We start from the raw sequence: 14,306 nt of genomic DNA, 5'->3' as shown, positions 1-14,306 counted from the left end.
GGGAGGAAAAAAAAAGTGAAAAAAAAAGTCAGCCCCAGGAAGGTACCTCACTTGAACAAATTAATTTTTGGACTAAAGAGTTCAACTTGCTGAAAGTTGCAAGCATTGAAAGTAAAGCCTGAGCAATGAGAAGTGCCAGCTAACTGTAACAGGCGAGGCTGCCAGCCCTTCTGACTGCGCTTACTGCACATCCAGTTGTTGCAGCTGCATGTAGTGAAGCAAACTGTTTCTGGAACTTCAGTCTTGGGGTAGCAAGTTGTTGTGTTGTTTGTGTTGTGGGCCACAGAGAACTGGGCCATGTTGGAGGTACTCAGGAATATCAGTCAATAGCCTGCTGTATCCCTCCTCCCTCCTGTTGTATCAAACCTTAAAAGCAAAACAAAAAATTCTTGTAGTCAGGTGCAAGTAGACATTTTTATTTTCAGCATTTTTCAGTGAAAATGTCTACTCCCACTTTCATGGAAAAAAAAAAAAGTCATATTCACCATCTGAAACTTTGCAGAGAAGGTAATAGTTATAACAACAAGACGAAGTTACCTGGAAAACCCCTGACTGTGGTTTCTATTAGGAAATAACCTTTCTTTTAAAAAGAAAAAGTTCAGTGTTCTTGTTTGGAGAATTGTTTTCAGTAGTATCTTTAGAAAATGGCTGTGTCTCAGCACTGCGGCGTGACTTAACAAGTTGCCTTTTCTGTTATTTTGGACTGTTGCATTATTTTTGCTAGTGCTGGGGATGTTCGGTAGTATCCATTTGTATATAGCGGTTCATAGCAGCATAATGTCATGCGTTTTCCTAAAAATTAGTATTTTTAACTGGTATAATTTAAATACTAAATACTAAATAATAATTTTGAAATTTTTTTCACGTGGCTTTTTTATTAGCGCTACGTGGTGTTTCTTTGCTATCAGAGGTGCTCCTTGCAGGGCTGCTGATGTTTCTAGGGTCATAGAGAAGTGGGAGAGACTTTTCTAAATCATTTAGTTTTTCCTTTCCCAATTATCCTATATTGCTTTATATATTTGCATAAGAAAGGATTTCTGTATGTTGGAACTTCCTTCTCACATGTGCAGCAGACTTTGTCACTGATCTGTTACATCCAAAGAAATTTAAATGATGGCTATAGGGATGAGTGCATGGCGAATTATATGCAGACAGAATGTTTTAAAGGTTAGCGAACTGCGTAAATTTAGGAAATCTGGGATGTTCCAAGTTCAGTAGTCGTGTTATGTACTGGTAGGACATGGTTGAGGGTCCTGGACTTCTGATACTATTCCCAGCACTGTGATGTGTTGATAATACTAATACTCAGTACCACTGCCACTGAAGATCCAGTGTGCTCTGTGGCAAACTTAACTAAACTGTACTGCAAGTTGCCACCATGTCCTATAGCATTTTGTAGAATTTATGAGTGTCAAATAATTCAGTTGAATTATTAAAAAAAAAAAAAAATTTCAGTAGTGTATCTCTTTAATTTGACAAATTTTTATATTTCCTTATGTTATTGTTTTTCCTATGTGCTGTGAAATTTGAAGGGAGGAAAATACAATTCAACTGTTTTTAAGGCAAATCAAAGGTTTTAATGAAAGACTAGAAGCTCGTGAGGTTTATGGCATAAATAGAAGGATATAAACAGTTTGAAATTTGTCAGCTGGGATATGTTACAGTCAAAATTTTGAAATAGCTGATTAGAATGATGGATGGAGGTATTAGATGTTAATATAAACCCACATACATGTGGGCAAACAGGTGATACATGGTTCTGAGCATGAAATTGTATGTAATCAGGCTGGCATCTCTGTATCTGGTTGTCTCATGTGTAGTCCATATTCGGAATATTTTCATAATTGTAGAGCCTTAAAATTAGTTTTGAATCATAGCACAGCATATAAGAAGGGAACTATTATCTTGATACAGGCTTCAGTTATTAAATTGGCTTTTCGGACAGAGCTGTCTTGTCTGTGCTTCTGTTGTTACTAATACACTCAATAGTTGCACTGCCAGTAGTGTATGCAAAAAATATTTTTCTTAATCAGTGAGTCACGAAACATACTTGGAACAAACTCATGACATGGTGCACAAACCCAGCACAAAACCAGTGCACTGTCTTTTTTCTTTTATGCAATCGGTGGCTGTGGCTGTATAATTGGTAGACAAAGGTGTAAGTGGCGTGCTTGTGGTTATATAGAAAGTCTGTAGCAGAGTAAGGGATGCAAACCTTATCTTCTATATCAGAAGGCTTCGTGTTACATGTATATTTTTCCATGGCAGTGCTGATTTAGACAGCGCTAGGAGGACCTGTAAGTTAATTCTGTCTGTTTAGAGTCAATACCATCTAGGCTCCCCAGCCCCATTCAAAATTGAAATCGTATGCAGCCGCCTTCTTTAAGTGCTCAAACCACTTTTGAAAATAGAAAAATCAATGTAAACCAAGTAGAAATTTCAAAAGCATGTAAATGACTTAAAGCTTTATAGAAAAAGAAACTGCAATCTCGCCACAGTTAATTAGCGCATAATTTCCTTGGAGGTGCATTCCTTTGCCAGTGCTGATACACTGCTAGTAGTTGTTTTGTGTGTAGACATGAATTTATTTCAATGGGATTGCCATCTGAAAAAGCACGGACTCAAGACATGCCTAACACGTTGATATTCTTCCTTTCTTGTTTTTCAATCTGAATTCAGGTATATTAAAAATTCTGATTCATCTTATCAGAAGCAGGCTTCTCTGTGCAATGGTGTAGTTGAGCTTAAAGTTTCAGTGCCATTATACAATTTGATGAGGGGAAAAGCCTCTGTGTGTAGGAATCGAAAACGGTGGCATTTTGTTTCTATTGTTGAAAAGGTATGGCCATCTGAACAAAGCCAGTGTGCATTTAAATACCCAGTGCTAGTCTGCATTTCTCCAAATACGCCAATATCCCTGCTTCACTTGATATCAACATGTCTTTCTTGAGATGCTGGTTGTTTAACAGACTCCTGTTGTTTTTATGTGCCTCTAAACTACCTGGGAACAGAGTAGACTGACAATCAACTCTTCCAAGTCCTGAAACATAACTTCCATACCTCCAACAGAATTAGAGAAGTGACCAATTTTTATCTTCCTGTTACTTTCAGTGTAAGTGTATAAACGAACAAAAACTGAAAAAAGAACTTCTCAAGCCTGTTATGTATGATAAAGAAGCCAAAATAATCTTTTCATTTGTTTGTTTAAATATTTTACAGGTACTCCTTACAACCATTTTTACAAAGGAAGTGCAAAATCTAGGGAGTTACAGTAAAGGAAGATGGTTGACTATATCTGTATAGTTTTGCTATTGCAGCTTGAACACCCAGAGAGACTGTTTTAATTTTTAAAGATTGTCCGTATGTTTTACTTGCTTCTTGCATATATATGTCTGTGTCCTGTTTATCAGTTTGCAAATACTTTATTGTGTCATCAGATTTTGGGGTTGTACTTTTTAATAATTTTGAAGTTACAGCAGGTGTCGTTAGTAATACATTTTGACTAAATCAAAAGGCTTTGATTGTCAGAAGACCAACTGGCAGTCATGGGAAAGGTAAAAGCAAAGAGAAGAATAATAAAGGGAAGAGAGCTTTGGTTGTCAAGTTGTCACACGCTGCCGTAGTTGTGGTGGAGTAACGTCAGTGCAGGTCTGTCTGTTCCCTTTGGAATAGGCTCATCCTAATTTAATACTGAGACAAGGTGCATCAGTGCATGTTTTGTTTTGTAATAGTGTTTGACTTGTAGCTACAGTATGCTTTGGTCTAGGTATTCTGATGTCAGTGCAGTCTAAATACCAAATATCTGTCTGAAAACTACTTTGCTTAAAATAGGCTAGAAGTTTTGGTTTTTAAGCATTCTGAATTGTGAGAACTATCATGCTGACAAGCCTTTTTATAATTTATGAATGTATACTTTCTGTTTTCATGGAAGGAAAATTTCTTTAATTTTCCTAGTGTTAAGTTAGTGAATTGCCAAAATTTTTATGGAGTGTCCTCTTTGGTAAAATCTCTCGCTCTTCTATTTGACACCATTGGCCAATTGGTTTATTTACTTGCATGTGATCCACTCTTATTTTTGCTTTTTGCATTGCCAGAGTAAGTGAAATATAGCAAGGAGGTACTGTGGCTTCTTTAGGAGTTTATGAAAGATGTATCTGTCTTTGTTTTTATTTTATGTGTACTCTTGATTTAGGAAACGTATTGTCATGGAATTCCTTAAGTATGTGTTTAAGAATATCCAAATGGCAGTAGGCATAAAGAACTTTATGAAGCCTTTCTTGGCAAAAACTTATATATCCTTTATATCCTTTCCTTTCAGAGGTTAATTTTACTCACAGCTGCTCTTGTCCTAATCAGATTGGGATTACTGCTTCTATACTTTTTCCAGGCTTGTAGTGCACTTCAGTTGCCGTAGGATACTCTGCTTGTTGATTAAGAAGTGTTTTAAGAATTGTATCTGCATTGTGCATTGACTTCCTTTTAGGTCCAAGGTGCAGTTTAAGGATTTGCATACGATCTGTTAAGTGCTGAATAGCTTTTGCTTTGCCTGCTAAAGCAGATAAGAATTTATCATGCGGGTTTTCTCTGGTGCCCTATAGATTAGATGGTAAAGTATACTCCTTTCCTGGCCTTGTGTCCTTTGTAATGAAGCCCATAATTATTAATCTGTAATGGCGCCTGCCGTGCACAAAAGACAGAGTTGGTCCTTATCTCAAATGCGCTGCTTGATTTTGTCGTACTTGGTTATAAAACATTAAAGTCAGAAAATTATATTTGACGCTTCTGTCAGTAGTGTTACTAATAATTCTTGCCTTGTCTTCGCATCTATTTGAATGCCACCATTCCAGAATTATCTTCTATGTTTTGGTTTGTCTTTATACGATCCTGGTCTGCTTCCTCGTCCCACCTATGCTGAAGTATTAGTGCTTTATGAAAAAAAAAGAAAAAAAACCCACCCAAACTGTCAGTGCTGTCGATGGGCAATTACTTTACTTTCTCTTGCTCTTTGTAATTTTTTGTATCTTCTTTCAACTTTTAGTGTCTCCTAACCTCTAGTTTTAAATTTCTGCGTTTCCTGTGTCAAATACTTGATTCATTGAATGTATTTTGTCTCCTTGCACATTTAACTTTGGATCAGTGTCAAACACCCCAACAGTATTTGTACAGAGTGAAGCTTAATTTCTAAATTGATTAGAAAAGATGTATTTTGTAAAAACCTTTGACTTTTGATTTTGGATCATATGTAGCAAATATTATTAATAGATTGCAAGTAATATGATATGAATTGTTGTCTTGGTTTCTTTCAACTAATCTCATTTCAATTTCATTGTGTTTTTTGTAATTATTAGTTCCTAGCAGCCAGACCTCAAACATGGTATTTCCTGAGAATTCACTGTAATTCAGCTTTCAAATGACATGTAAAGCATTCGTGTTTAACTGGCAATTGAGAATGATGGCTACTTGAAAATTGTTAGAATTGAAGTGGAAAAAACCATACCAACTTGGCAACAAAAGTAATGTCATTTTTACTGTAACTCAAGTGATTAACTACTTATTAGAAAAATGCTGTAGGTGATCTATGTAGAAGCTTAAAGATGAAACAAAATCTTTGTGCTTAACTAGTAGTCCTTGTCCAGTGATCTCAGAATTTTATATTCTGAATCTTTACTCTTTGTTTGTCAGTTACATAATTTGTGATTATTGTAAACCATGATTTGTGCTGTTGCCTTTATTTCTCTTACTGTTTTTCCTTATTTACAGTGTACTTGGTATAATAATACACATACAGAGTACATCTTCCAGAGATCTCCAGGTGGCATATAAATAAAATGAGTATCAGCAGATAAGACAAATGAGGGAGATGAAGACCAAGTCATCAGTTAAATAAGAATGTCTCAATCTATAGTGTGATTGTTAAGAAAAAGTTGCACAACAGCTTTTTTGGTATGCTGTCTATTATAGACATGTCTGTGGTATTCTGTTTCCTTACCTGAAATCTTCAGCAGCCTTGACCACAACTTTGTATATAACCTGCAAAGCAATATGACCTTGTGGTTTTAAAGGTGTAGCCATCATACTTTACAACGCAATAAACCTAAATGAGTAGGATCAAATTAATCCAACAGTTCATCTTACAGTAGTAATCTAAAATACTTAAAAGATTAACTTGTTATTCAAAATAAGTATTCACTTGACTCTGAATTGGTCTATTACTGGAAGAGTAGTAGCATTTTTCTAGTTTTCAGATATATCTGTAGGTGTAGATTGTTTAAAACTTGCAGCTTAATTCTGAGTTCAGGTTATTGTTTTGCTTTCCTGTGTGTATAACAGCCTTCAGAAAATAAGGTACAGCCGCTGTCACTCATGCTGTAAAGCTGGAAGTCATTTTCCTTGAAAGGAGAAGGGATCCTAACATTGAAGAGGGAATTGTGGAAAGAAAAGAGCTAGTTTACTTCTTTTATTTAAATTCCCTGTCCCCACAGTAAATAATTTTTTTTTTTTTTTTTTACAGCTTGACAAGAAACTAATAGTACTGTAGTGCTATTACTTGTGAAACTGTAGTTTCACAAAACTAAAAATGAACCTTACTGTAACTGTGTTTTCATTTAAGTTGTGGTAAAAATTGATACCTTTAAAGTAATTAAGATCATTAGCTCTGGTAATTATTTCTAAATAACCTCTAAATTAACTAGCTTTTGCGTATTGCTTGGCTGCTTCGGTGTAATTCAGTACAAGACAACTCTGTTCCCAGGTTTCAGGGAAGGCCTGGTAGCCCACACATAGCTTGTACTGCTGCTAGCAGTACCTGAGGTAGACATATTTTTTTACCTTACAATAGCCTTGAGGCTCAACAATGTTAAGGCAAAAGAAGTACTCTAAATAAGAATTAACCTAATCAGCTAGTGAGCAGCTGCAAAGCGTTTCTTCATCCTCATATTGCATGAAATGCTTCTGGCATCCTGCAGAACTGCTGCGACTAGAGCTCTGAAATGGTGTAGGTGTCATCTGAATGCTTGGAGGTGCAGATGAGATTTTCACAATAAATATAACTGTTTGTAGATTATTTTGAATAAATATGTAATATATGCAAGTAAGATGCTGAAGTGTGAGAATTCATCATCGCAGACTGGTATCTTTGGGTTGAAGAGAAGTAATGTAACTTTATATTTAACACCTGTTAGTCACAACCTTAAGTTCAAACTTACTTTTTGTCTATTACTAGGAAAAACAAGGGATTCCCAGTCAGCCAGAATGGAATCTGAAATTGTGCCAAAAGTTACCAAAATGACAGTGTCTGGAAAGAAACAATCTATGGGATTTGAAGTTCCATGGTAAGCCAAGCCCTTGTACATCAAGGTACATCAGCAGCTCTTCTTTCAGACTGATGCACCTGTAGCAAGTTTTCTTCTTCTTTTTTTCTATTTTTTACAGCAGTTCTAGTGTCACTCTCCAGAACTAACCATCTCAGCTTCTTGTTTGACTCAGAATTACTTTCAGAAGATGGTACCTCACGTTTTGAGTTTAACAAATCCTTTCACTATGAATAGTGCAGAGAGATATCAGCTAGTCAGATTATTTAAACATCCGCTTCATAGAATACTAAACTTTCTTGGGGTTCGTTTATTTTAAATTTAGTTCTCTAAGTGGAATTATGAAATCAATAAATCTTAACTGTAATTGCTTGTTCTTCAAAGGCAGTAATACGTTTAAGACTAATTTATGGGGAAAACAATCACTTATGGCTAAACTTTGCCTTCCTCTGCAGCTTTTATTAACTTTAACAGGTGTCCAGGATACAACTGTTGTAGAGAAGAAACCGGTCCTCCTTACGCTTTAGCTAATTTAGAGTGGTTGAACAGTAGTTCTAATTTTATACTGACTTGGAACTATTGGGGGGATGTCTCATGAGAGCATGAAAACAGACATCTGGATCAGAGTCTACCTACAACAGTAGCCAGCGGTGAATACTTAAAGAAATATATAGGGACAGGGCATGTGTGTTGGGAATACAGTCTGCGAAATACCATTACATGTAGTGTTCTGTGGCTCCCCACCATATTTTTTTTTTATTAAGCCGTTTCTATTAAGAATGGTTAATGGATTTTTCTTACTTGGATGTGCTTATTCTGTTTTTGAACCCAATCTTACAACAGCCACTAATCTGTGGCAAGAAATTCCATAGTTCATCCTCAGGAAAAAAATACGCAAGTGTAAGCAGTGCCCACATCACCACCTCATCCCACAGTGTTTGTAGTTCTGATCTGGAGAGCGTAAGATCTAGCTTGACTAGCTCCTTTCCATAGTCTCTGTGTAAAGTCTGTGCTATATACATTGTGGTTAGCTGAAGCACTAGCATTGTCTTGCAAGCTTGCAATCACTTTGTACGCATCCGTTTCTAAACTTGAAAAACAAAGCAAAACATGAACTCCTGCCTGAACTCCATGAGTATCAGAGTTGGGTTTTTAATTCTGCAGTTATCTTCTGGATTATTGACAGCATGAGGATGAGTTGTCACGGAACAGAATGAATCTGTGTTTATTAACACCTAAGAAAGGCTTGTTCTTTTGACTCTTTTCAGACCCTTTTTATGTTATTGTTGCATTGATAAATGTACTGCAGAGGGTTTATAATAATACAGATTTCTAAGTATGTAGTTTATATCACTGACCAAAAGCACAGTGTTACAAGCTATTTATAGCAGTTTGGATTCTAAAACACCTGTAACTGCCCCCTACTCTCACCCCCAAATATTTGTATGGTGTTAGTGCAGACACCATTAGGAGATGATTGTATGGTATGTATGAACTAGTTTTTCTTGTCACCTTTTATGGGATCTTAAAGGTAATTCATGGACCATGTTTTTAAAACCAGTGGCCTAGCATTAGCAAAAATAACCATTCTTTGACTAGCTATTCAGTCTTTATGATTCAGTCTTGTTATGAGGTATGACCTCATAATAATAAATTAATCTTATTTAAAATGTATGGATTATTAGAAGTCATGAATTGCTTTGAATTGGTTGTCTTTTTTGCTGGGTATTCTTAGTAGGATTGCCTACAGAAAATGGAGTTTGCTCACTTCTGACCAACTGCTTTTCTGATGCTCTAGCAAAACTATTTACCAGGCTTTTTCTTCCTGTTAAGTCATGAAGAAAGCCAGAAGAAGTTGTAAGTAAAAGAGGGTGATTATTTTAACCAGCCTGACCAATATTGTGTAATTAATAATTTTGAAAGGGGAAATAAATGTAGACATTCCTGTAATGACTGTAAGTACTCCGAAAGAGTCAGTTGCATAAAAATAATTCACTAAGCGTTCAGACTAGAAGATTGAAAATAATGTTTAAAAGCTAAATTATGCAGAGTTAATCTTCAGCAGATAAGCTTTCAGGTTCTTCTTTGAATGCATGGTGGTGTGAACCTTTCAACAGTTGTGTGGGATTGAGTGTCTTCTAACATGTCTTATAAGAACATATGTTGTATTTCTTAATTTTCCCCAGAAAACAGTGATGTAACCATAAGAGTAAACTGAGTAAAATCTTATGGTCCTTGTTGACAAGGCAACATAGGAAGTTTCTCACCTAGCAGTTTTAATTTTGACTAAATGTTGGTCCTTGCCAGGCTTTTGTATGTCTGCTGTTTTCCTAACAAAAACCTGTGGTAAGCTCTTTTGACATTTGTGCCTGAATTGCTGGCGGTCAAGCTTTCTTGAGTACATGACCTCAGTGCACATACAAGGTGCTTAATGGTTCTGTCCTTTCGAAGAAGTCACGAGTTGCTTAATCAATGGCTTCACATTAGCGGCTAGCAGCGATGTGGCAGACAGGCACAGATGTTTGCAAACTGAGACCGCTCTTGGTAGTTCCACCAAGTTCTCATACAAAGACGCAAGCAATTGGTTAGGAAGTGCTCTTCCTCCAAATACTAATTTTTCTTGATGTGATGGTTCAACATAACTCAGACCAAGTTGGAACTCTGCTACCGAAGATGCTTGCTAATGCCATCGACTTGTTTATACCCTCAGCTGCCTGCACTAGCGACATACTGGGTACTATTATGCTTTCCTATATGTTCTGTTTTCTGACAGAAATTTTCGATTCAATAATTTTGAAAAATCTCAGTGGAAAAGGCTTACTGAAAAGCATTTTCAATGTCATTCATTTTTTCATTGATTGTTAGAGATGAAGCTCCTTAGCATTTTTCTGAGCTGTTATCAAGCTTTCAATAAACTATTTATTTGGTTGCCATGAGGAATAACTAACTGTCAGGGTCTTATTGCTGCATCTCTCTTCATGTACTTCCATGAGACTGGAACTGTACATTTCATCTGCCCATCTTCTGCTTTAGGTACCTAGCAATAAACTCACTCTCCCTTTCCCCAACATTGGTGAGCAAAAAGATGAATTATCTCATCAGAGATGCTCTGTAAGTAGATCATACACTCTATCCATTCTGATGTTTCTCCTCTGAAATGTCAAGTCTTGGTTTATCATAGCACAGGTTGTTTTCAGGTTTCCAAAACATGGTAATATCTGAAAACTGTAAAACTCTAAATGGAGCAGTATACTGACTGTTCAAATATTGCACCCTTGAAAAAGTAGTAAGGCCTAACGTTATGATGGCTGGAGTCATGTTTCACTCATTATTTCACTTGTATCTAGCACTTTTTCTTTGCACCACCTAAAAAAAAACTACTTGGCAGCCTTAAGCAATGGTAGTCGCAATAAAGTCTGCTTAGAATTGAGAGAGTAGTTATTTTATCTGGCAATAACCTTGATTCTTTCAGGTGCTGTAATCAGTTTGAATTCTACCACTCAGCATCCATCTGGTTTTTGGAATCCTTACTGACATAGGCCTTGGTCTGTAAGAAGATCTGAGCATCTGGGATTAGAAAAAACCATCATTACCTAGCTAAACAAAATAGAATTTAGAAGCTTACAAATAACCTGTCTTTCAAAATACATTTTTGCCTTTTAATAGGCTTGATGTGACAGTCTTTGAGTATGTTTTGGAAAGCTATAGAAGAACAGAGTTATGTTTTTGGGTCACATTACTTGCAGCTTCATCTAAATATCTTTCTTTTAGATTTTTTTCATTTTTGAAAATTTGGTTTGGGGAGAAATGCAGTCATTGAAAAGGAGAGAAAACTATTGCCAACTGCAAAGGCTGCTTTGATATGGCTTCTTATACAAATACTTCTCTCCAGAACTTCAAATATTAGAATTTCAAGGAAGAAAACCTGATACCAATGTAAAATACCATATTTGCATTACAGTGTTACCTTTGCATATTGGCACTAGTCATAGTACTTCAGTGTGAAAGCTCTAGATGTTATGCTGACACTGAACTGAAGTTTATCTGAAAAAAGGGAAAGAGATGGAAGAGAGTCTTAATCCTGATGACAGATGTCTAATGCGAATTAATTGTAAACATATGAGGCTCTCTTGATACATGATTCAGGCAAAAATGATCTGGTCTACTTTATATCATTCAGATGATTTTAAATACGTTATTAAAATATGTAGAAAGCTTTGTCACTGCAGTTCTCTTTGCCTTTTATGAAGTAAAATGTTCCTGAAGAGACATTGGAGAAAATAATTGTTCTGCCATTCCAAAGTAGTTTTTCAGCTTGAACTTAATGTAGTATTTAAGGAATTTTAAAAAATAGAGCCTCTGTTCAGCCTTATAGAAATGCACTTATCTTTTCCAGTAAAAGAAAGCACAAATAACTGTAGTGACTATTTTTCTGTGGAATAGTTCATGTGTAATCACCTTTCTCCATAGCTAAATCTAAAGCAATGATAACCCACTAATTTTTGGAATTTAGGGAATCCAGTGTATCTTCTTATAAAGGGTATTCAGCTTGTCAAGATACGATGTTTTATATTGGAGCTTGTCTAAGGCTATACTTGGTGATACAGTACAGCTGGTTTTGTAGTGTCAAATCTAAAATGTCGTGATTGTGTGACGTAGGGCAGTAGTTTGATATAAACTTGTCCTTCTCCTTCAAGCGGTTTAGAATATTTTGGTAGGATAAGTTCTTGTGAATAGACTTTATACAGAATTGTCTATCAGTTATGCAGAAGCGCAGGTACCATCTGTGCCCCTGCAACCAGCATGGCTGGCATAAACTAAGTTCTTTGCTTAACTAATTTGAGAAACATGTGCTTGTGTATCCAGCCTTGATGCAACACCCTGGCCTTGGGTTGTGGAACTATAGCCAGAAAAGACGAGTGCTTACATTTCTGCTTTGGGGTCTGACAATCAAGATAAAAACTTGGCTTTGGGCCTTATGAAAAAGGTGTCAAAATCAGTCTGCTGCAGTACTGATTACATAGGTGGGTTCTGAAACTGAGGGGAAAAAGGGAGACCTGTAAAATATCCCATGTTAGTGCTAATTTTGTGTTCATTCTGAACATTTCCTAGGTTTAATTTTTTAGACTATAACTCTTGAACTGCTTTGTTCAGTAGACTAACATGCTTGGACTGTATTGTTTCCTGAGATACATGCAATGCAAATACTCCTTCGGAGACAGAAAATGAGAAGTAATGTCAAAAGCAGAGATGTCACGATGTGGGATTCTGAAGTAGTTTTGTTTATAGAAGTTGAAAAGAGGAAAACTGGGAAGTTAATTGTTGTACGTAAACAGAAAGTGGAGAGTGAAAAATTCACACTGGATGTGGAGACACTTGAGTCTGAGAGCCTGCATGAATCCGTTCCATAGAAAGCAGCCCGCAGCACAGTGGTACTGCGTTGGAAAGGATTTCCAGTTTGCAGGGGAAGAAGCCTCTTCTCCTTGGGTAACCCAAGTTTTAAATACAGTATTTTGTAGGTATTTTCAATATACCGTAATGGTCTGTGGTTTGTATATTGAAGTTTGCTGTGATATAGTGTTGTCACACCTGTAATAACTTCTGTAAGCAGCTTCTGTTCTTGTCTTGCTGCTTACATTAATGCCTCACCACGGAGCTCTGTCAGGCAGTAAGAAAGTTTTTGCTCTCTTGAAGGTGTTACTTAGCATTTGTTTTTAGTGGTCATCTTTGCCATAACAGGTGAAAAATCATATTGTATATTCTCAAAACACTTGTGTAAATTAGGAAAATATCCTCATTTACAAATCAGAGAGAAAAAGAGTGAGAGAGTGTAAAAGAATAATATATTTAGGATTATTTACTGTTAGGATTAGAATGGGGATCTGTGGGAGAACAGAGTGTTAGAGAAGGGGAGTTGGGGAATCCAAATCTCCTTAGCCCTAGATGCCTTGTTTTATCCATAAAACAAATTTTCTCAGTATTGAAAAATGTAACACGTCTGTTATGGCTCTATATAAGCATTGCACCTTAAATTGCAGCTCAGATATGCTTAGTATCTACTCTTTATGCTGTATTGCTGTTCTCATAATAGAACATCGCTGCGTTCAGCTGCAATACTTGTAGTGTATGTGGAAGCTGTTTTAGGATCGATGCTTCGAAGTTGACTTGGGCTCTTACCGCAGAGATGACCAGCTCTCTGTAGTTGTTCTGCACAACTGTCCTTTCCCTCCCTGTTAGAAGAAGTGGCTGTAGGAAGCTTTTGTTTATCTGTTTCATGTATTTTACAAGATATTTCTTATCTTGCTTTTGTACACAGTGCTTTTCAGACAAGATGTTCAGAGCTGCTATCTGTGCAGTTTGTATCCAGCTGCTTATCGCTTCCACCTTAATGGGCTTATCACATACTCTTTGTCTGGGGCTTACATGATAGTGAAGGGAAAACTCAATTTCCCTCCTATATTTCTATGGCGCCTTTGTCATTTTGCATTCCTTGTGTTTTCTTTTTTTCCCTAGTGTGATTGCTGAAGAAAATGGCCATGCTAACACACCTCAGAAAGGACCGTTAACTGAAGACACCAGTGTAGCTTCTGGGGTACTTGAGGCAGTCTCAAAATCTGCTCTTTCACCCCAAGTAGTGCAGGTTTCAGAAGAGCAGAATACGGTGCCTACTCCAGTAAAAAAGTCAAGCAGGACAAAACCACAAATAGATGTGAAAGCAGAGTTGGAGAAGAGACAAGGAGGAAAGCAACTGCTTAATTTGGTGGTAATAGGTAATACTGTTAAATTACGTTTTTTGACAAACATAGAAATTAAAAACTGTGTTGATTGAATCTGGAAGTGATACAGAAGTAAAACTGTCCTCTCTCCAGGGAAGGGAAATCTCATACTGTTTTCATTCGCATCTGCTTGACTGTTATTCGGTGGAGGAAGTACATTCAGATGTCCTTGACTAGGACAGTGAGGTTGACTTAGCTTCCTTTTGACAGTATAATAAAA

The 14,306-nt window shown here is 36.6% G+C and overlaps 1 protein-coding gene across 13 annotated transcripts in view; it reads left to right on the top strand.

Annotated features, from left to right (window-relative positions):
• HBS1L (HBS1 like translational GTPase) overlaps positions 1–14,306 on the top strand; it is a 59,421-nt gene that overhangs the window by 28,504 nt on the left and 16,611 nt on the right. For 7 of the 13 annotated variants that reach the window (XM_075145866.1, XM_075145859.1, XM_075145858.1 and 4 more), the window contains 2 exons: positions 7,223–7,331; positions 13,824–14,080. The exons of 1 other annotated variant lie outside the window; for it this stretch is intronic. In XM_075145866.1, coding sequence (XP_075001967.1) covers positions 7,223–7,331; positions 13,824–14,080 — 366 coding nt within the window. Of the gene's footprint in view, positions 1–4,318; positions 4,388–7,222; positions 7,332–13,823; positions 14,081–14,306 lie in introns of all 13 variants that reach the window. 5 more of the 13 variants (XM_075145863.1, XM_075145867.1, XM_075145864.1 and 2 more) reach the window with 1 other exon arrangement.

This window comes from Calonectris borealis, chromosome 3 (genome assembly GCF_964195595.1).
Source record: "Calonectris borealis chromosome 3, bCalBor7.hap1.2, whole genome shotgun sequence".
NCBI classification, from domain to species: Eukaryota; Metazoa; Chordata; class Aves; order Procellariiformes; family Procellariidae; genus Calonectris; species Calonectris borealis.
Note: the sequence above shows the minus strand (reverse complement) of the source record. Positions and strands in the feature narration are given on the sequence as shown.